The sequence below is a fragment of the Pyrgilauda ruficollis genome, unplaced genomic scaffold (genome assembly GCF_017590135.1).
Source record: "Pyrgilauda ruficollis isolate IOZ18807 unplaced genomic scaffold, ASM1759013v1 scaffold80, whole genome shotgun sequence".
Classification (NCBI taxonomy): Eukaryota; Metazoa; Chordata; class Aves; order Passeriformes; family Passeridae; genus Pyrgilauda; species Pyrgilauda ruficollis.
Genome location: NW_024529933.1, coordinates 952,371 through 975,636, shown reverse-complemented (window position 1 = coordinate 975,636; position 23,266 = coordinate 952,371). Strand labels below are relative to the sequence as shown.

General features: G+C 40.3%; 1 protein-coding gene across 1 annotated transcript in view; it reads right to left on the bottom strand.

Moving 5' to 3' along the window:
- The window catches only part of TMEM178B (transmembrane protein 178B), a 207,890-nt gene that overhangs the window by 142,551 nt on the left and 42,073 nt on the right, over window positions 1-23,266 (bottom strand). The window contains exon 2 of the mRNA XM_041487511.1: window positions 8,861-8,974. Within this exon, the coding sequence (XP_041343445.1) occupies window positions 8,861-8,974 (114 nt within the window). The remainder of the gene's footprint in view (window positions 1-8,860; window positions 8,975-23,266) is intronic.

Genomic DNA, 23,266 nt, shown 5'->3' with positions numbered 1-23,266 from the left:
CTCAAGCTCCATTAAGTATAACCTACATCCAGAGCAGCCAGATGAGATTTGCCAGACTGAACTCTGAATTCCCACAAGAGATACCTGCAGTTGATTTATATTCCTGATTTCTTATTCCCCCACCAACTGTGCAATCAGTTCCTGTAGGTGGGTAGGGAATAATTGAACAGCTAAACTGTGATTCACCCAGCCAATTAAGTAGTCTTGGGATGGGCCCCTAGACAAATCCTTCTGCTTCATCTGGTCTTCATGGACCAGAACTACATTTGGCTCTGACAACAGGGCCAAAATCACAATGACCCAGTTAACACTAACAATCTGAGGAAGTAAAGCTGCATTATGATTTCTGCACATTAATATTGACACATTTTATATTGTTTCCAAGCAGAAAGATGTCCTGACTGTACATGAGGTTTGGGTTTATTCTGTAATTCAGTGTCCAAAGAGTATCACTGCAAAACAGTAATTAAAATGGCAACCACTACCTAGTAGCTATTGCCATATAAAACCCATCTTCATGTTTCAGCCTGCAAATTCTGTCAGGTCAAGGCCAGGTAGTTTGATTCAAAGTCTCTTGCCCTCTCTCTCATGCTGGCTGTTATGATGTTTCCTTGTGGATGGTGCATGGCTTTGTGAACAAATCACACTAAACTCATTTCCAAAATGTTCCACTTATGTCTATCTTCTTGCACTGAAGTAAGGAAGCACTTCACTCCTCATTAGTAACTCTGTATGTGGCATATAATCACCTTGAAATATTTAACTGCTGGGATTTCATCTCACTAATATTGTGGGGTGGGGCATCAGACTGGGGTATAAGCAAACTGGGACATAAATCATCATAAACCAGGCATTAAATTGGTATATAAATCAAAAATTATAGAAGTCAGATGGATGAAACCCATTAGAGCCTCCTGTTTGTTCGTTCCTCTTCTCTCACCCTAAGAATGCACAAGACATCATTCTTGATTAGCCAAGAGACAGAAGAACGCCCATCTCCCCCCCTCTGTCTCTCAAGAGGGAGAGAAGGGAAACAGAGAGCTCTGTATGCATATTAATAAAGCTATATTTTGACTGGCTGAATGACTAGAAATTATTAGCATTGGTATGTTTTACCTGTCAACATCTCCACACTGCAAAAAGTGTCTAATTCTTCTTTGCAAAAAATCACTAGTGAGACTGAAGGGGGTTTGCTCTCAATTTTCCTGCACTCAGAACAGCTCTGTAAATACCTTAAGACTGTCTTCAACAATGAAGATAAAAACATATTTTTTTCTTGTATAACAGTGTAAGACACTGCAAAACATCACCTAAGCCACAGTGAATCTAAGTGCCTGCACTCACAAATATAAACAAACAAAACAAAACCAAAAAACCCAAAACCTATCAACATGAAGGTTACCAAGCCAAGCATGCCAAAGCTAGGAAATACAGGAATGGGACCCTTTGAAAGGGTCAGTTTGAAAGGGGAGAAAACAAGAAACTCTTCAGCAAAGAGCAATCAGAGCAGAGATCAGTCAGTTGGCCACACGTCCTCCTCCCTCTCACACAAGCACTTTGCTCTTCACTTACCCTAGAACTCCTTGGTGATATAAGTCAGTCCAAGAAATTTCTTAAGATGTGGTCCCTAGCTGTGTTTTCCTCATTTACTCTGACCCAGTGTGAGTTGGGTGGCCATTTGAAGTTTGATACAGTGTGGAGCTTTTACAGTTACTCTGAAAATCAATGGGAGCTGTGCTCTGGAAATATGTAAAACTTGAGCTTTCTTCATATCCAACTGGACACTCAAAAAACCCAAACAATTTATCTTTGATTGTTAGGCCTAAAATGAAAATTATAGCCAACCACAAATGGTTATTAGATATTTCTATATTTACACTCCCTTCTTCAATTCAATGACTAGAAACGTGACAAAATCCATGAAGTTGTTAACTCCATCATAGGATCAGGAGTTGTGTAATCTGCAATTAAAAAGGCCAACAGCCATACATTCAGCAATGAAAAATAAACCAAAGGCATCATTGAATGGAAACAGAATATCCCAAATATATGGAACAAGGCAAGAGTATGTGATTACAGTTATTAAAGACTCAATAATGAGTGTGCTTAGAGGAGATCAATTAAGGTTAAGTATGCAGCCCAAACTGGGTCATGTCCTAACTTTACATGCTTGTATTTGCAACCTCAAAAATGCTGATTTGATTTCAAGTGAACTTGAAGCAAATAACAAACTGCAAACCCAGAAATTCCAGTGTGGGGTTTGTTACTGATTCAGAAGAGTGGCAAGAGGGTCATCAGCAAAGTAAGACTATCCTGATTCACCTGTGAGCCCCATTACTTGAGCTGGGCAAGAACCTGCTGGCTGAGGGAGCAGGATGAGACCTCCTCTCTGCCAGTGTTTCACAGCTGCATTAGCAGTAGATGTACAGTAAGACCTCTGACTTGCACACTTTGAACAGGACTTTGGAGGGGGTCCTATACTCCCCTGTTTGTTCCCCACTTCAACACAAACAACAGAGTTTGACCATTTTTGCACCTTCTCTCCAAAATTGTTCCAATCCACCGCTCCAACCTTTTTCCCAATTGCAGTGCTTAGTAATCCCTCATCTTACCTCTTCCAACTCTCCAGCACAGTTTTACCCCTTTCCTTGCCCTCATTTTCTCCCTTCCCAAATCTTGTCCATATTTGCTATTCATGCATCCCTGTCAGCTCAGGACTGGAGGATCTACTGACCTCCTGCCTTACTCCATCCCTGCTCTTCTGCCTCTAAGAAGCAAATAAAAAATAGTATGCAGTTGGGGAAGTTATTCATCAATGTAGGTATTAAGGTCACCGGTATATTAACAGATCCTAAGATGAAACTTAGTAGAAAGCAATAAAATCCCTTACAGATTTCAAAATAGGTCTTAGACTACACTGCCAAAAAAAAAATAATTATCTTAGCTTGAAATAGCAGGATATGAAGAAAACCCTACAGCAGAGAGAGAGGGGGAAGTGAGAAGGTCTGTCACTACCACCTGGTCATTAGCTGTGGGAACAACAAATGCAATGAAAATCCAACAACACAAGACCTCCAGGCATGTGAGCACCTGCTGCCTGACTAACCTCTGAGATGGCTGCCCTGTCTGTAGTCATAACCAATGCACTAAGGAGTGACATCATACCAAATGGCACTGACCAGCAGGATGGGGCCATACATCAGGGTGTACTTCCATCTGGGGGCCCAGGCAGGTAATAAAAAATGAAACAGGATTTCTTTGTAGAGGCACATATGGGAGAGAGTGAAAGAAAGGAGCAAAAGTGGGATCTTGCCTATTCACTTCAAACAGTTTTCTGTAGTATCCATGAAAAAAACAAAAGCAAAAATTTTCTGGGGTCAGCCCTTATTAAAAATGCAACAGTTAAGTATATATTGTTGCTTATAATAGCAGATGGCGCCAAGTCCATAAGCCTGCTAATGTTACCAAGGCATTGTCAAGCTGTTAACTGAGCTTCTGTGCAAATCTCAACTTCATGTTCCATGGAATGAGAAGGCTTGGGAAGTCTGTGGAAATTAGAAGTCTGGACATTGCAAAAATTTGAAGTCCAGACATTTTCCTGAGTGTTAATTGTTGCTGGATAATTTTCCAGTAGTTTTACTGGTTATAAGGAAGTATTTGAGTGCTTTGTAGGCTCCTGCAAAATTCAGAGCATTAACACCAATAAAACCCACTCAACTCTCAGCATAGACGCTATATGAATTAAAATATTACCACTCTGTACACCCTGTAGAAATCATTAATTTCCTCCAATACTTGCTCTTCACAGAATGTGCCAGGCTATTACTTTTGACTTTAGAATTCATTTTTTATGCAAATGGCTTTTAGACCACCAGAAATACAGGAGTGCTGCAGTTCCAGAGTGCAGATGGATGTTATCATTCCAATACAAAGCATTATGATTGTTGTTCTGATAATGCAGCTCTCCTCACTGATACTATAGATTCAGAGCCCATGTCCTGTGGTCCTGCAGTAGAAACGTGGGGGTAAAAGACAGGTAAAGGAGATCCCACAGTGCCAGGCAAGCAGTATTTTGAAAAAGCCCAGGAAATTCTGAACACTTAGGAAGCATCAGCTACCTGTTTATGAACTGGTTCATTCTAAAGCAGCCTGGTGACACAATTTCTAAGCTGTACTGGAAAAAATCAGTTTCCATAGCAATTCCAGCCACTTCCTGCCCAGATGCAGCACTCTTCACATTCCTGGACACAAAACACAGCTGCTGTGGAAGACAGGCTGAGGAGGCAATGGCAAGCAGGAGAAGAAGAGACAGACAAATTCCCTCTTTTGTGGCAGTGTGACATCCAAAGTAGAAAATCAGGTTTATGATATATAGGGAGGAAGGAAAAATAAAAGGCTTCTAGACCCAACTATCTACCTCACACAAAAAGCTGTGTGAATCAGCAAAAACAAGAGCTTTTGGAGAGAATGAAGAAATTTTTTATCTCTTTTCTGATGTAGAGACTTTCATGCACTATAACACAAGCCTCTGGGAGCTCTACCAAAGGCTCCTAGTGCCACACAGCAATTGTTCCATTTTCAGCTACCAAGGCAGGAAAAAGGGGAGTCTTTGCACTTGTTCTCTAAGAGAAAAGCAAATACTCTTTAAGAGCACATATCAGCAACTTGCTTGTTTGCAGCACTTTAAAGCCACAGTAGTTTCTACATCTGCCTTAGAGAGAAGATGGCTCTTTTACATGAAACTGTTAATTCTCAGAGTGCAGCATAAAATGAATATAGAGCCTTGGCTGCCTATAGCCTACTAAAAAAATAGAACAAAACAAACACACCCACACAAAACCAAACAGAGATGAAAGCAAAATGACCTTACTACAGTCCTTCTGGTGGAAAAAAAAAAAAAAAACAAACAAACACACCACACAGCATCAACCCAACATGTGTTTGTTGTTCTCTAAAGAGTAACACAGACTGAACACTCCCTGGGCTTTGAGTGCATTATCTCTCAGTGGCTTTAAAGAACAGCTTTGCTGGCTCCTGGAAGATGCTAAACTGAATATAGTATGTCGCCTCGTTGCTTTGGATGTACTACCATTTTCATTTCAAACACAACCTTTCAACTGCTTTGGCATAATATACCAGATAATGGTTTCCTGAAGATTTGGGGACAAGAAAAAGAAGAATTAACATCAACATAGGCTCCCTTTTATTGTCAGCTTCCTTAAATCACAATCATCCAGTTGACATGCTGATTCTATTACCTGAAAACCCTTCTCACCCTGCCCAATGCTTGCACTACATTCTACACCTCAAACCCTTGCCATGAGCACATTCCCATGTTTTGTGAACACATATGTAGCATAATGAACGTGAGCCCACAGGAACAGCATAAAACATATGGAACAATGTGTGAATAAATATAGACCTGCTCACATTTTCTTGGCTTTCTACTGTAATAATACACCTACATTTCTAAGAGCATCAATGATGCTGGTCTCATTTTTAAGAAAACACAACTATGGATCAGGTTTTGCACTCAAGGCCAGGGTCAAAGAGTGACAAGGTAAATGCCTAATAGCAACTCAGTCATATAACTATGTCGATATCTTCCATAAAGACAGTTAGTCGTGCTCAAAGTTGTCAGATGCAGCTTTCCTCTGCTTCTCTCTTCCCCTCTCAGCTCATATGCAGACTTGTTTTGTCTAATTAGATCAACATTTATCTCCTGACAGGCAAGAGCTGACAATACTACAATCATCTTTCCCTCTATCCGTTTAACCAGAGATAGCTGAGATGAAGTGATTGCAGTGAAGACAAGTCCTATTTCCCCAGCTCATACTGCCATAGGCAATCAGTTTGGAGCAAAGGTTCCATCTTGAAAATGTCAAACAGAATGAAAAAAAGATAAAATCAAAAATGGTAAAGTCAGGTCCAACAATTCCTCTAGGACCAACTGCTCTCTCAGGTTCTTCCAGCATAGCTAACAGCACAGCTACAGGAATCTGCTTTGTGTGTTGAATGGTGCCATGGGGTCCTCAGCCTCAAATTAATTGTCCCCACACTCCTGCAATTCAAGAAAAACTGCTGGAGCATCAGTCCTGCTCCACCAGTCCAAAAAAAGCAGTTTGCAGTCCATGGTGGGAGCCCTCTCTCCTCTGATCCCCAACCCACTGTACATTCAAAACAACGGATTTCTTTCACAGGCACCACAGTTGGCTGTCCATCCACAAGAAAAAGAAAATACATTACTCAAATACAAATACAGCAAATGGTAACAGTGACTTCAGCCTGCAAGAGACATTTTTACATTTTTGTTTACTAGGATGACCAAATATTTTGCTTTCACCTTTCCAGTTCCTCTGAAGTTCTCCAAGATGCCATTTTGCCCCCATATTTCTTCAGGACATACATTTTTTTCCCCCCCTATCTCATGCTACAGATCTGAAAAATAACCCATGGCAAGAGAAAGACGATATCCAGGCCTGGGCCCCAGTTCTTTTGCTGTTTGTCACAACAGTCACTGACATGAACAGGAAAATATTCAGAGGAAAATAATGGCCAGGTTGACTTGGAAATATCAGACTGACCAGTGTTGATATAAAGTAGCTGTGTCCTGGAGGAAACAAGTCCAGAGGCATAGAACAGGATCAGCTGCTAAGGCAGGGGCTAAAATCACAAGAACTTCCTGAAGAGACTTATCCTACTTGGTCTACTGCAATGCAAAGAGAGAAAAATCCCCTCAACCAAACCACAATTTCAGAGATGGGTATTGGCCTTGTCTTTTAAAATAGGTTACTGTTTCTACACCGGAAATAGTCATATAGATTCAGTTCATTCTTAAATGCAGTGACATCCAGAACCACCAGTAGGATTACCGCATATATCAAAGTACTCTGTTGCACCAACTGCTCAGGAGAAGAGATCCTCAGCAAAGTATTTCTCTACTCCTCTGCCTTCAGATAGGTAGATGCAAACGTCAGTTCTATCTGCATCTCTCTACACTTATCTGACTCCTGAAACTGGCAAGAAAATTTGGGTCAGAAATATGAGGTACACTCAATGTACCCTCTACAGGGAAGAGACAAGCAGCCTCACCCTGAAAGTGCCTCAGGCCATACCAGATAGATAAATATGTGAGCAGTGTCTAGATTGCACCTTTGGAGACTGACAAATGCCCTACCAACACTCAAAGTTCAGGAACTTGCTGATCCTACCAAAGGATTCACATAGCCTTAGATGACCAGGTATATAACCTTTTATCTGAGCCACTGCTGAGATAAAGATTAATTTTAGAAAATAATTTTTGAACAGTGAGATTCCCAGTAGATGGTTGCAGAAAAGTCATTGTTACTCACAACAGTGGCAAAACCACACATACACAAAGCATAAACCAAAGCCCCTTTCTACTGCCCTATAAGCCCTAACAGAAGATGTCTTGGGTGGTGGGTGCACTTCTTTTTTTCCTCATAGATAAGCACTGTTACATTTTACATCAACATGAAATTAACACCAGCAGAGAAGACAAGTGGTAGGAGAAAACCTGAAGTGAACTGAAGCTTCTGATCTTCTGATTTCAGGGACAAATTAGCATAACACAGTATTTTGCAAGACCAGCCTCTTACAAACTGCGGAGAGGCATAAGTTCAATTATTCTTTTTTTTTTGTTTGTTTTTTTTGTTTTGTTTTTTGTTTTTTGTTTTTTGGTTTTTGTTTTTTTTTTTTTTTTTTTTTTTTTTTTTTTTGTCATATCACAATAAAAATAGGTATTTATCCAGATAGACACATTAAAAAAAACCCCAGCAGGCATTTAGCAAGACCCTCTAGAATGTTCTTAACTCTTGACCAGAGTGTACCAGGAAGGCCTACAAGCATCAGTGAATCTCACCTATGCAGGAAATAAATTATAGCATTGCACCTTCTCCTCCTCTGAGCTTAAAAGGACCCTCTCAAAGCAGGAGCCACACAAGGGAGGAGTGAAACATACTGAAAGCCATGGGAACACCAGAGGTCTGGCAGTTCTCAAACTGACAGAGTAGAAGCTCACTATCACCTTTCAAGGTTCTCAATCAGAACCAGTATTGCCTCAACCACTGCCACCTCCAAGGAGATTTAACTGCTTCCACCAAAACAGAGCTGCTCAGGATATTCATCAGTCCCCACAACTATGTAGTAACAAGGACAGTCACAGTGGTATCCTTCCTTGTGAAATTCTACTTCATGCATTTTATCAGTGAAAACCCTTTTCCATCTCCAAGATGACAAAGAGACAAGATTTAAGGTCAGCCAATTCATCCCAAGGCAATTCCATCCCTGTCAGATCTTGTCACTTCAGCAAGCATTACAAGTTGGTGACCACTGGCTACAATTATCACTGAGGGAGGGCTAAGCTCCTTCCTTGTGCCTTAAAGGGTGCAGCAATTCTCTTTCAAGATCTCCAAAGGAGAGTGATGCCACACTCACACAGGAGCTGCTGGCAGTGGGCATATTCTACAATAAAAGCCAGCAATGAATTCTCCTGGAAGCAGGAAACTCCGCAGCAATGGCATAAGAATGTGCTCACGTACAGAGCATTCCACTGAATTAAAAAACAGGGCATTGATTTTGTTATTCATTTTTGTATTTAACTCAGTATTAATCTCTGCATACAAATGCCTTTTCCCCACTGCCTCAGCAGAATTTCCAGTCAGCAGCAGAAACCGAGATGTAGATCCTAAGAACAAATCGATCTGTCTGCTACAAAGACAAACTGTATGTGAGATGAGAGCTCTGAGCAGGCTGTCACTCAAAGCCTCTGCTCTCATTTATCAGGAAGCACCTCCCACCTGCACACGAGGAGAAGGTGAAGAAAAGCAGCAACACTTACGCAAGGCGTGCCACTCATCCTGGCGGATTGTCTTGGTGATGTTGTACGTAAGGTTCTTGGGGATGGTGGCTGAGGAGTAGTGGTACTTGATGTACGAGCACCGCTCAATTGCTCCTGGGAAAGGCAAAATGCAGAAAAGTGTGGTTAAATGAATGTAACATGTCCTGCCAGCTATAGGCAAGATGTGTTTGACAACCAAAAGTGAAGCCTAGGAGCAAAGCAATCCCTACTGTTCCTGCCCACTGTGACAACCAGCACGCTCTCTGGCCCATGACATGTAAGCTCAGATCCAAACTTATGATACAGGAAGTTTATCTTTCACACATTCCAGGGACCTTCCAGACTGGCTCTGGAGTAGCTGCTAGTGCCTGCTTTCACCATGAGATCTTTGTGTGGCAAATTCTTCCCTGAACTGTGAGCTAGCAACTGCCATGCAGTTAATGTATAGAAGCTATAAATTAATGTCTTAACTTTCTGTGCAGTCATGGTCATGACTCAATGCCCATACTTCAGGAAATACACAAAGCAAATACCTTTGATCTTTCCTTAAATAAAAAAGCAACACAGAAAAATTATACGTATAGATAGCAAACAGCTTCCTAACCCTTTCCACCCCACAGCAGGGGGACACATTACACTGTCTCCTGAATGTACCTAGACACTTTTACAGCAGGTTCAGAGACAGAATTCATTGGCATCCCTGAACAACGAGGCTCAGATGGCAATATCAGTGGCTGAAATGGGCAAGTTTTTTTCCCCTCTGTGTTTTCCTCAGGATTTCACTATGTTCCATGGAAAAAAGCACCATGTGCTGCTTCTGATATGTTCTGGTCACATAATTACATTTCCTTTTACAAATACTTTCCTTCCTGTACAATAATTGCCCCTCCAGGACCTGATCTCCTGATATCTCTCTGCATAGTTTGTGTCCCTAGAAGAAAGAGTCTGGTGTAGCCTGATGCCTTCCATGAATTATAGCCTAGCCAAATTTCACATCTGATCAGACACCTGTAACTGTGTAACTGTTCTTGTATTGATGAAAGCCAGTCAGGTTTTCTACATTGCTTTTGCCAGCATTCTCAGCTAACATTGGCTTTATTAGACCTTCTCATTAAGCTGTCAGAGTCAAAACTCATGGAAGCCATTTTCCCACTAACATTACGTTATTTTGGCTCAGGCTTTTATAACTACATAGGTATCCTTAATGTGGTTGGCCATGCTGTTTGTTACTAGCTACCACTAGTCAGAGAAGCAGCTATGCTGGAAATGCTTTTATGTATTAAAAATACATTAAGATGAGCACTCAATAGAATAAATTAAATGAAGCAATGAATTATATAAATAATAAAGAGCACTATACACAAAGAGGCAGGTAGAGGACTCTTACTGCCAGCCCAAACTGAAAAGGCAGACCCATTAGCCTTATATCTACAGCTCCACAAGGTAAAAAATGCTTTTAAACCACTACAAATACAGGTTTCTACTAAGGGTTGTAAGATACTACTTGGCATGAACTTAGATTATAGACCATGAATTCACAGCATGAAAAAAAACCATGAAACAAGTTATTATTTACATCACAGCCTACCAGCATCTTCCAGAGTTAGTGCAGTATAAACATTTGAGATCCTCATTGTTGGCTTCTTGTAAGTATTCTTCACATTCTGCCTTTGACAGCAATTAGATTAGACAAAGCCAAATATTATAGGGGGAAAAGGCAAAATATTTACATATGTATCCGCCTGCCCTGACAGCGTGATGGGCTTCTGTGTGAGTCTGCACCATCTGGGCACCAAATGTACACCCAGAATTAAAGTTTCAAACTAAGAATAGTATTTAAATAAAAAGACAGCTAGTGTGCAAAGAGCTTTAAAAAAAATCCCCAAATCACAACCTTGCCTTCTTATAGGTTTTCCTATCCCTTTTTACTAGGTTGATTTTATAGATTAGAAGCATCAGCAAGAAAACAACAAATGCTTATTTGTCAGAAATTAATCTTTAAGTTATCAGATACCTGCCCAAACAAGAGATTTATATAGAATAGTAGAAAGGGACACACAGCCAAGATACAAAGTAAAAGCTTACAGAAGGAATGGAGAAAAACTCCTGTTCTATTTGCGGCTTTTCTGGAACCAAAAAGGCTAATTTCTAGCAAGGTCCATCAGATTTCTAATTCTGCAAAGATTTTTGGTGGTAATGCAGCAAGCTGATCAATATCACTTTTATCACCAAAGCCTAAAGCAGAAAGAGATTATTGGCTGAATTCAGTTCATCATTTGACCATTTCCATAATTTTGGGATTATGCTTACTTCCCCATGGCTCTAATGGGACTTAAGCACACAAAAATAGTTTTGGGACCACTATCAACCAGGGTGGGCAAAGAGGGCATGGTACAGCACTTAGCATGGCAGTTCTCAGAGGGCACTGAAGCCCTGCCAGCTCTACCAGGGAGCAATGGTGTCCACTCAGCAGAGGAAGACAGTATCTTACTGAGAAACTCGAGATTTTCATGGCCCAAAATGACAATACTTGCAATTGCTTGGCATTTAAACATGAACCACTTATTTAAACCCACTCTCACAAGTGTAGGAGAATGACTATGCTGAGTCAATGCAACTACATCAGCATATACCTAACTAGAGGTGACAATCAGTTTTGAACTTAAGAAAAAGCTCTTCAATTGCTTGGACTTGGCACTAAAAATTAGGAAAAGAGTGAATTTATAGGCAGTGATGAGTTCATACTTCTGATGTTTCCCTAGTTGTTTTACAGAGAAGAGAACAATGTTCAAGATGCCCAAAGATCCAAGTCCTGGAGGTTCCTATGAGAGCAAAATCATCAACAGCAGCAAGAATCAGAACTACTCTTCTGCTGGAAAGCCTTCTCAGAAAAATGCTACAAAATCCTTACCTTCAGAAGAATTACTAGCTATGCTCACTCCAGTCTTTGAAATAGGAAGCAAAGCAAGCTTTCCCTTCCATACACTCAATAGGGTAACTGCAATTTTTGGAGCATTTCCAGCCTTCAGCACAAACCTAGACCAAATGCAACTGCAGCTTTGCTCTGCACTTTGCCCCAATAACTGGGAATGGTATTTATAGAGCAAAGAAGTGAGTGGGGGTCTTTTTAGCTGTAAGCCACCATTGCAAGAGTTATAGCTGGCCACAAGAAACACAAAAACGACCACAAAGTTGCTCCAGGGACAGATGCAATGTATCCTATATTTCTCTGACCAAAAGGAAATGCTTGCTGAAAATCCTAAGGAAAAGTAGCTGACATCTTCCAAGAGAGTGCTAAGAAAAGGATCAGCAGAAGGATACAGCTAGAACCATGCAGGGCAAACCTCTGCCATGCCATCAACACAAGCACAGATGCTCAGGGGATTCGGCAGCTGTCAACTGTGGCTGGCAACCCCCTGTTCCTGCAAAGGTCGGATGACAAACAAACTGGAGATAAGGAAACTAGAGATAGCTTCACCCTGAGCAGCAAAGCATTCACAGCATCAAACATGCACCTCTTCTTACTGACTCACTTAGCTGCTCAGTTTCCTTCCCATATCTGCTGATCATTGCTCCATACTATCACCTTAGCACATAATACTTCCCCTTCTCTCCATTACAAGACAAACTTTTAACCTAGGCCACAGGAGAAATACCACCTGAAAACACTGATGTTTCTCTATTCAATTTTCAGAACCTTACCAACTAACATCCTGATGTTAATTCAGCTGCTAGAGAAACTCATCTACCACTACATTACTGGAGCTGTAAACACCATCCCAGCAGAGGCTTCAAACTGTTTGGTAATGCAGGGAATGACTGAACCATTATCCCACTCTAAACAGAAGAGGGTTGAGATCAATTAAGGTCATAATGCTGGTGTCCAGACTGTGTTTGTCTGGTAGGTCAACACAAAACTTTTTCAGAACTTTTCGACCAGTATTTCTTCCTCACCATTGTGGCCCACCACTCCCCTAAATATAATATTTAAACTCTTTCAAACTGCTCCAAGCAACAGTTTTTAACACGGTTAATTTCAAAAATAGAATGGAAATTCAAAATGCCACCAAGTTATTGGTTATTTCTGTCCTAAATTTTGGATCTCAGAAGAACCCAGAGGCATTTGCCCTGGTCAGTTTGCCTTCTGCAAAGGTGGTTGCCGAGTTTCATGAATTTACAGTGCCAGTGTGATCATATGGTTTAGTATTCTGCATAATACAGACCAACCCATCTAAGAGCTGGTAACGGAAAGCAGTCCTTGGCATCTTTCATCGAACTGGTAACCTGTGAGAGCAGTTGGGTGACAGAAATATCACGTTAGATTAAGCCCAAGATGGCACAGAGTTACTTGCACGGGTTATTTGAGTACTCCTCTCCTGTCTTGAGGACTAGAATATTTCACACTTCTCCCCTGCCTCAGCTCTCAGGGCTGAAGATTGTGGAACCATCCTTAAAGGTTCAACTACAGATTAACCCAATGCCTGTGAATAAGTTACCTTCAGTAGCTAGAGGACTTCCAGATACAGATAAAAATGTCTCCCATGATAAGATTCTTTGCAGCAGTCCCTGGGTTAGAGCAATCAGGAATTTCAAATGCAGGGAGCCAGCAGCTCACTCACTCTGGATGAGCTGGACTGTAGCCATTCCAGACTCCACAGGGTAGGACTGAGAGTCACCTTGCATTCTGTAACATGCAGAGATCTGAACCAGGGGGTACCCATTCTTCTCTTATAGTATGCACATTGGTTTCTAAGAAGGATCCAGCTGTAAAACTAGTATTTGTTTTACTACATTTCCTGTCAAAGCTTTTGATATTATGAGCTTCCCTGAAAAGACTGGTGTGGATATTCTGAGCCCCAGGCAGCTTTTCCTTCTTCTGTGTTGCAGATACCCCTGGATGAACTGTTTGTAGCAAAAAATTCCACAAAATGCACCCTTTGTTCTAGTTCTAATTTTCTCAAATCTATTTGAGAATTACTACACAAACATTTCCTAGCAAAAGAAATCTTAGTCTCTGGCTTGCAAACTGCACTCACTACATATATTTGCTCTTCATTATGAGAAACTGCCTTCAGTATGAAAGATTGCCTTAATTCCATGGTTTGGTTACTCATTGGGTAACTATCTCCATAGCAAACAAAGAGATGTAGATTAGCCATTTAGCCTCTAAGTGTTTCACATTATCTTCAGAAAATCTGTAAAGCAGAGGAACTTCACAGTGGGTTGTTTTTCTTAGCATAACATTTTCAGTTTCCAGAGGCTACAATCACAGTTAGGACCAAGAATGGGTTACAAAAAGCAATTCCATGTGGCATATGTATCTACTATTGTCTTAAAAGTCTTCTCTCACCTGGAAAAGTTCATTGTTTATTTGTGTTAGCATTTTTGCATCCTTCAAACTAGCACTGGCAATTCAGGCAGGTGCCATTTCAGAATTATCATGTCAGATATATGTTCTGCCCTCAGTTACTTTAATCATTTCTTATGAGTCATCAAAATTCATCTGGAGGTACCTTATTATAGGCAAGGCTTGCAGCTTCAGTGTGAATTAACTGGTCAAATTAAACCTTGGAGGAGGACAGAAGGAGAAATTAAGTTCTACTTTGACCAGATGCTATGACATAACTGCAATCAGAGATTGCAATCATGCAATCAGATATGCTGACTAGTTAATGAACTCCAGATGACTTTTTTAAATTAAATCAAATACTCAGTAGAAAACATTGCAACACCTTTAACAGGACTATTTTGTTATTTCTGGAGTAATACTAACCATGAAATTACTGGTTACATATTTTTTCCAGATCTATAAATAGATTAATACCAAAAATGTAGAAACACTATTCTTCTGCATTAACTGCAGAATTATTTATGTTAAAAGTGTTCTCTAGATGTCAACCAGCCCAATGCCCTGCTCAAAAGAAGCACAACTTCAAAGTTAAAATCAGATCCAAAGATAGCTCATGTTGCTCAGGGCCTTGTCCAATCAAGTTTTAAATACCTCCAAGAATGGAGGTGCACATCCTTGAGCACCTAATTCCAATGTCTGAACACCCCTATTACTTAATCAGAAATTCCCTTGGTGTCGCATTAATATTTTGAATAATAGAACACCTCAGAGTAAAGGGCTAAAAATCTAGGAAGAATATGCAAGAATCACCACCTTAATCAACATGTTTGGTGAATATTCATTAACTTACATGCATAAATAAAAGCCACTGTTCTAATTAATTAAGCTCAACATAGATTTTCAGTTGCAGCATGGGCCGAACTATTAGAACAAGAGATGTTTCTTCCTAACTGGCTCTAGCATCATCCTGCATGGAGGTTCAGCTTGGTCTGCCAGTAGGACTTCTTGCTACTTGTCCTAGATAAAGAAAACAACTCCTGGTGCTCATTGCTGCTTGCAGTGCGCTGTCAAGGAATTGAGCTGATGCCTACCTCTAGCTGATGAGCTGGAGTTAGTCTGCTGGGTTTAAGACTCTGTTGCTAGCCCCTAGCTGCCTCCCCTGCACGTGGGTAGAGGTGCACAGTCAGGTTCTACTCACCTTCTGGATATCTAAGTAAAATCAAAGAGGGATCTGATCCAGTGCCCCTTCCCATTCGCAGACAGACCAAGGGTCACATATTGGGAGAGACAATGAACGTGTCTATGGGAACACACAACAGGGATCAGGAGAGCACTTTTGGAAATGACCACCTGATCATGTCTAGTTACAGTCCTTTGGTTCAGAACACAATGTGCTATGAGATGATCCCCATTTGATTCTTCATATATAAAGTTAAATCAGAAGATGTGCTAATGGAAATGCAACAAATGGTACAAAAGCAGAGCCAGTTTGAAGTAACATCCCCTCCTTGAAAACACAAGGTGAACATTAGGTCCTGAGCACAAATTTTTTCTTTTATATTCAATTGCGCCATATCACACAAGGAAAAAAATCTGACCAAATTTCAGGACACCAGAAAAGTTTTGTACAGCCGCAAAGCTGTATTAATCTGTAACTTATTTTGATGCCTTTAAAGAATAATTTTAAAACTGTATTTCAAATGAAAGTCTGAAAAACCTACACTGAAAATTTCACATTTTTCCAAATTTCATAGATTTTTTTCAACTGAAACCACCAGCAGCATTAGATTAAGTTTCACAAATGGTTCTGTCCCCTTGCATGCTTTTTGCTTCAGAAACAATTTTCCACACACGAAAATAAACAATTTCCTAACTGTACTTAAGTGTAACTATAAATGTACTTACAAGCACATTACACACCTATAGACTCCCTGTGGGATAAAATGCAGAAAGTCTGCAGTCTGTTAGGCTGCCAGTGGCTATTAAGTGGATATTTCAATATACAATCTTACTTAAACTTGCTTTTTACATGTAGATGCCTTTACTGACCACCAAAAAATGCAATGAACACAGAACTTCAGGAAAACATACTCAGAAGATTGCAGCATCCTGTTTTACCTGAAGGAAAAGCTTGCCTGTATCCACTGAGAGCAACTGTAAGGATGAGACATAAAATAAATATTTTGTCCCCAAAATGGCACATACGCAGAAAATACATTAACAGAATGAACAGCTTAAAGATTTTCACTAGGAAAGAGAGCAAACATTTTTTTCAGAGTGAGAAGTAGAACCGCGATGCTCTTTTTTCCTTCCTCACTACAGCTCATCTCACTAACTCATCTCACTACAGCTCATCTCACTAACTTCCAAATAAAGACTCTCTCAGAGCCTCTAGCTTAGTCAAACTTGTTAGGTAATGCTCAGCTGGTAAAGGAGTCTTGAATGGTTTTAAGAAGGGGAGGGGGGGGGGGGGGGGGGGGGGGGGTGATTGAAAGGATCTACCATACTGTACTATCCATACAGAAATGGGGTAATAGACAACAACAGTGTGCCATTCTCATTCTTACCAGGTCATCTGGTAAGCTCTTCCAGCTCCCTTTCAGTACTGACCCACTAGATCTCTAGAGATATAGGAAAAAATCAGATACAGTGCACACATGAAAAGGAAGCCATCCCTGAAAATAATGAGTCTCCAGACACACAACAGCTTTGTTCTGTGTGGGCTTTATGTGACCAGATTCCACAGAGCAACTTCCACAGATTTCAGATAGTTACGCCTACATTTCAATTTCTGATTCCACACCAAAATGTCTAAATTTTCTTTTCAACCACTGTGTGAGCAAAGACAGAGGTGCAGAAGACGTGCACGTGTACTGAGTGGACAGCAACATTTGCAGAGTAGAGAAAAAATAAAGTGCTTGAGCAGCTTTTGCCAGGCCTGTTCCTCACATGCTCTCTGGATAGCCCAGCAAATCACAGCTTGCTTAAAGCCACCAGCTGGCAGAAGATAAATATTCCACCCATGATAAGAGAAGAATCCAAGTACGAGACCAAAAGCTGAATTTGCATTGGAAAGCAATGAGCTCACACTTTCTCTCCAGGGACCAAGGAAAGGGGGCTGGCAAGGACACAGGAGCAAGAAGAGGGTTATGAAACACTTTTTTACTTCAGCTAGTAATAACAGTCTCCAAGCCACAGGGCCTGAGAGGAGGAAGGCATCTCCTTGCTTCTATTAATCTTTTTGTCCACCTATTTGCTTTGGGCTGGCCACAGGGGAGAGGGAAGCAGAGCACAAATGAAAAGTTAAGGAGGTTAAAAGGACTGAAAAATATTTGCTCCCACATGTTTGGAGGCAGAAATTAAATGATCAATAAAAAGTCAGTGAGACAGCAATTACCAGTAAAAACTCACTGATGACCCAATAGCTCATGGAACAAAGCAATATCTCAGCACCGCTGTCAAGCCAAAGAAAAAGCACAGCAAAGGCTATTCCGTGCACAGGTTTCTTCTGTATCAATGTACACCCTATGATTCTCACAGTAAGATGCTTCCAAGGAGCTTGGTGTTTCATTAACCAGCTTCAAAACCTATTTCAAATGGATGTCTAAGAAGCAGGGTCCCAGACTGCCAAGAAGAAAATAAGGGTGGATCCACTGATATCACTCATCCTGCTGAGTATCTGTGATCACATGCAGTGAAGTCTGAGGTGCCTATCTCTCTGCCTTGGAAAGCTCTTTTACATGCTGCTTTGCAATGTAAATGTGGCTTTCTAGACACATTAAGTCCCCTTAAAGTCTTAAAGTGAGAGGATCAGAAGCTCTTCTCTGTATCCCCTTTTACAGTAAGCACCACAAATAGCTGAGCTGGAGAAAGCATTTAGCTTTCTTGTAGCACTTCAACCTCATGTTTAAACAGCAAAAATCACAACATGACAGAATCATTCAGATGCTTGCATGCAACATTGAGGAAATAAGGCTGAGACCTAACCAAGACATCTCCCAGAAGAAACCACTTACAGGGGATCTTACGCTTGCACACAGCAGTCTCTTAAAAAAAAAAAAAAAAAAAAAAAAAAAAAAACCTAAAAAAAGGACTTATATGAGCTATGCAACATCTTTATGTTATCATTTTCATGTAGGTTTTGTCCTGCAACTAAGTGTGGGGGTGGCAGGCAGAGTTTCACAACTTTAACTAGAACATAATAAGTTGCAATGAAGAGAAATGAGAAGGAAGAATAAAGTTTGTGGCAGGAGTCATACGGTAGGGATTTATAGAATTAAACTAAGGAGATAGTTTTTTCCCTTTTAGTCAAAAAGCATTTTGCTTATAAGTTGAAATTAAGATGCATTTTTCTAACTCACATGTTATATATAAAAGGTGATTTGGCTTACCTTAAATTAGGCAAGCGCACCCCTGTTAGCATAGATCCCATTTTGCACATTTTAAATTAAAGGTAACTAGGAGAAACCACAGCATTTGAATTATCTCAGTTCCAAAAGCAGAAATACAAGCAGAAAACTAGCCTATCAAAGAAATAAGTGAGGAAGAAATCCAACATCAGGTTTGCAACCAGGCCGGGCTTTTTCCCCTATGGGCAGATTACAGCATGGATAGACCAGAAAGACACCCTGCTATTCCCATAAACTGTTCTCCCTACATCCTGTGCTGATGAGACAGACTACCTCCATCCAAGGACTCTGTTGAGACTTCAAAACTGTGCAAACAGAAGACTTTCAACATATTCTCTCTTTAGTACAAAGATGCCATTTTAAAATACATCCTTATATTCTAGATTCTCTAAGATTAATTTTTTTGTGCTGTTCCTATTCTAGTTATTTCAAGAAAAAAATTAGGGTACTGTGATTGGAGTAGAAATATTTTTAAGGCACCACTTCATACATCAAGTATTTCTGAGACAAAGATCCCCTGCAGTTATTAAATATAAGTGCAGAGTAAAGCTAAAAGATGAGATAATCCCTAAGTGAGCAGAATTTCTCCCAGCAAGTCCATAATGTCTCTTGCCTCAAACTCTACCAACTGAATAACTACGTGGATCATATAGCCTGATGACAAAAGCTACAAAAAAACTACCTTGAAATAAACATTGAGATTTTTTTTCCTGGTGAGTAAAGACCATTAAATTATACAGGCATTTATATAATGTCTCTCTGAAGTGAGGAACAGCTTCATGTTTGGCTATGCTCTTTTCCCTGTGAAGTCATTCCCTAGATTGTCCGTGTTCAAATTATTAACTGGTCAGCTACCATGACTAAATTGCAAAGATACTCCATCTTCCTTTGTAAAGGAGTACACATTCAGAGGGACAAAAGACTGCACAGCTCACTGCCCTTCCCTCGCAAAGCTGTTTGCTGCTCTATTGCAACTGGGCTTACTATTGTACATGAGGGCTTCAATCAAGTAAAGACCTTGAGAAATTCAACATTATGTAGATATTTAAAAGGTGTCCTTGAATAGTCAAACTGAAAGACAAGTAGAAGGAAAAGAAAGATAAAGATGGTGATAAGAAGATCAGACAACTGTACTGTGAAATCCAAGATGAGCAAAAGCACAATTTCGTCATTCTAAAGCTTACAAATCACAGATATTGTTAATCTCTCCACAGATGTCTGAAATCATAAGTGGTTTCTCCTGCCAGAAGGAAATAATAATTGAAGAAGTATTTGAAATAGGAAAAGTTAGTGGATGTGATCAAAAAATATTTTTCTAATTGACTGGACTGTGCCCTTACTTATCCAGCGATGAGTTTTGCAATACCATCATATGCCCTTGTGTATAGGAGGCTTGGGCATTGAGCACCTCTCCACAAATGCTACAATAATTCATTTCTGGTGCATCATTGTCTTGCTGCACTCAAATGTACTTCAGTCAACAACTTCGGGCTAGAATCTCAACATGGCTGCAGATGCTCTTTACCAAACAACAACACGTTTCACAGCAGATAAAAATACTGGAAGGATAAATGCCCTTGCAAGAGAATAGAGAGAACCAAAAACTGAGAAGGGACCAACTTCTCTCCAGTCTCAACCTTCCCTTTGCTTATTCCCAGTCTCAACCTTCCAGTACACATCTGGAAGGATCAGAGTATGCCAATAGCTCCAGCTATGGGAAAGCTAGCAGTGAGATGACTTGTTGCCAGCATGATCTTGAACAGGGAATTAAGTTATTCTAGTCAAGTCTCAAAGGTATTTATTATCCAAGCACTTTAGGTAAGATTCATTGTATTTCTCTTACAACATGCATATGATGTACTTTAATGCAGAAATTAAAAATAGCAGAAGCCAGCCCAACTTATGGAACAGGACAGTAGAACAGAGTAGGGAAAACCCCTATAGGTCTAAAAACATCTATTATTTCCCATACCAAATAAAGTTAGATTATTATAAAATCATGTGACCCTAGCTTAGGCCCAGAGCTGGTGTATATTTAAATGTATTATGGTGTGGGATGAGAATTTCTCATCCCATCTACTGGTGGGTCAGCACACATTGGAATTTGCTTTGGGAGGGTATTGTGACACGATGTTCCCTTGCCTATAACATCCTCTTGTCTTCCAATAAATGTCATCAACCACTTCTTGCACCTTCCCATCTGAAATGTCAAATCAAATCAGAGGTTTACAGTATGAAGGTCTCCCTCTTACTGCAATGTAAGATGTTGTGACCAGGACAAGCTGGACTAAATATTTCTGCTGCCTGTCAAGAAAGTTGTATAGAAGGAAAGACACAATACCAAGTGCACTGAGCAGCATTAGATAATAGAACTCCATGGATGGCAGCAATAAGCATTGTCTGAAAGGTGAGCACTGCACATCTGGACACCTTTGTCACCACTCAATGCATCCCACCATCCCTGTGCTTGAACAGGCAGCAGAATCCCACTGGGGTTTATAGCCTGAAGCGTTATTCAGCCCTTTACAGCTCAAGCACTTGCTTTATGATCCTTGTCCTGACAGAAGAGGAGGCAACTATATCCCAAAAGATCCATCAGCATACATGGGACCAAAGAACAGCTCTCTTCCAAGCACCACTTGGAAGGTACAGAACAGGCCTTTAACACCACACTGCTGAAATTCAGATTTAGAGAGAAGGGGTTATGGAAACAGGCATTTATTCAGACACTGCCAGCTCAGGAATTACTTTTTTTCTCTATACTCCTAGTCTGAACTTTAATGTGTCTCAGTAGCCTCTGATAACACCCAATGGGACAAATGCTGTACAATCACAGTGAACAGAACCTGAAAGACTTTTGCTGATTTTGTTTAGTACCTCTCCTGCTCATATAGATAATTTTGTATAATATGTAAAGATAAGACTTGAACCGCAAGGCTTGATTTTAAAAATTAAAAACTCCATGATTCAGCATCCTATGTGCTTTTAGACACATTTTTATCCATGCAATTAATTCTAAACCCAAGTGTTATTATATATGTTGTATTCTATGAATGCTTCACTTCCTATTTTAGTTACTACTCTAAAACTACCTTGCACAGTCTATTTCTCTACAATATCTGAAACTATTTAATAAAAGACAGTATTGCTGCCCAGCATTAATTTATGTACTAGTCCCTTCCCAAAAGGGCAGGAGGCTTCAGTTCATTGAGTACAGGATGAGGTGAAGGAGATCCAGGATGATTCTAAAGAACTAACATGCCTCCACTGGATCATCAGCCACACTGATGAAAAGGATGGAGACAACATGCCAACCTAACAGAAAACATTAATTGGAAAACATCCAAACCTTTAAGAAAATATGCCATTAGCTTATTATTCTTATCTCCTAGGGTTCTGCTATATCAGGTTTGATTACAGCAATTGTGACAAAAATCATAGTAAAGAGATATAGCTGCAAGCCGATCTTGCCAGAGATTCCACCCACCAGGGTAAGAGGCAAATGCAGCACCAGGAAGACACTGCAGTACAAGCTCAGTGAGTTGTACATGCAAATCAGTTTCATCAAAAATATTTCTAAGTACAGCCTACCTTAAAGGGAACTCAGCATGCACAAGGCTGAGATTCAGGAGGCACACCCAGGACCAGGAGACTTAGGAAGGAGAAGCAAAATGCCCATCTCATATTGCAGTAGAAATACAGTAAGGGTGCACAAGTGCCAGACACACTGGCAGCACAGTCAATACCCCAAACTGAACACCCAAGTCTGCCACTGGACATTACTGGAATGAGCTAAAGATGACACTTGTGTCCTCCTCAGGCAACTGACCAGCCTTATCATGACAGGAGAAAACAGCAGCCAAGTTTACATGGTTAACAGAAGGGGTTACAGAGTTTATGCTTGTAGCTATACAAGTGGGCAACAAGCATAAAACAAAGGAAAAAGGAGCTGGCAGCACAGAGCTCTAAAAGGAGTGAGAAAAAAAATAGCCCCAAAAAATAGCCCAATTTCTGAAATTTGCACCATTATCATATATGTTTGTATAACACATTTGCAAATGCAGTAGATTTTACATTTTATGCATAAAACAGTTTTCTGAATGTATCCACAGCAGATGCAGGATATATGGAGAACCATTCTTAGCACATGGACACAGTTCAAGTAATACTCCAATCCTGGAATAACAGTAAGTGAACAGCTTTCAAATGTGCAGGAATGCGACTTCATCCACACAAAAGAAGCCTTTGCCAGGAGCACACACAAAGGCAAAACTCAATCTTGACACTTCGTAGTGGACTAAAGAAAAGCTACTTGGGAAATACAGACTCATAGAATAGGTTGGGGTGGAAAGGACCCTAAAGAGCACCCAATTCTAAACCCCTTGCCAGAGGCAGGGACACCTTTCACTAGGATCAAGTTGCTCAAAGCCACATCCAACCTGTCTTCCAACTCATCGTGTTCCAAAGCTTTAATATTTTTCTGAGATTTAATAAACATCTTTCTAAAATGAGAGCAAGTAGTCTAGAATTATAGAGAATGGCAGAAAAATTTCCACCTATTATTTCCCCATTCCAGCAAAAGTCTTTCCTACTGAAAAATAGCCAAGTTATCCTAAGAAACAAAAAATACCAGTATTCATCTGTTAC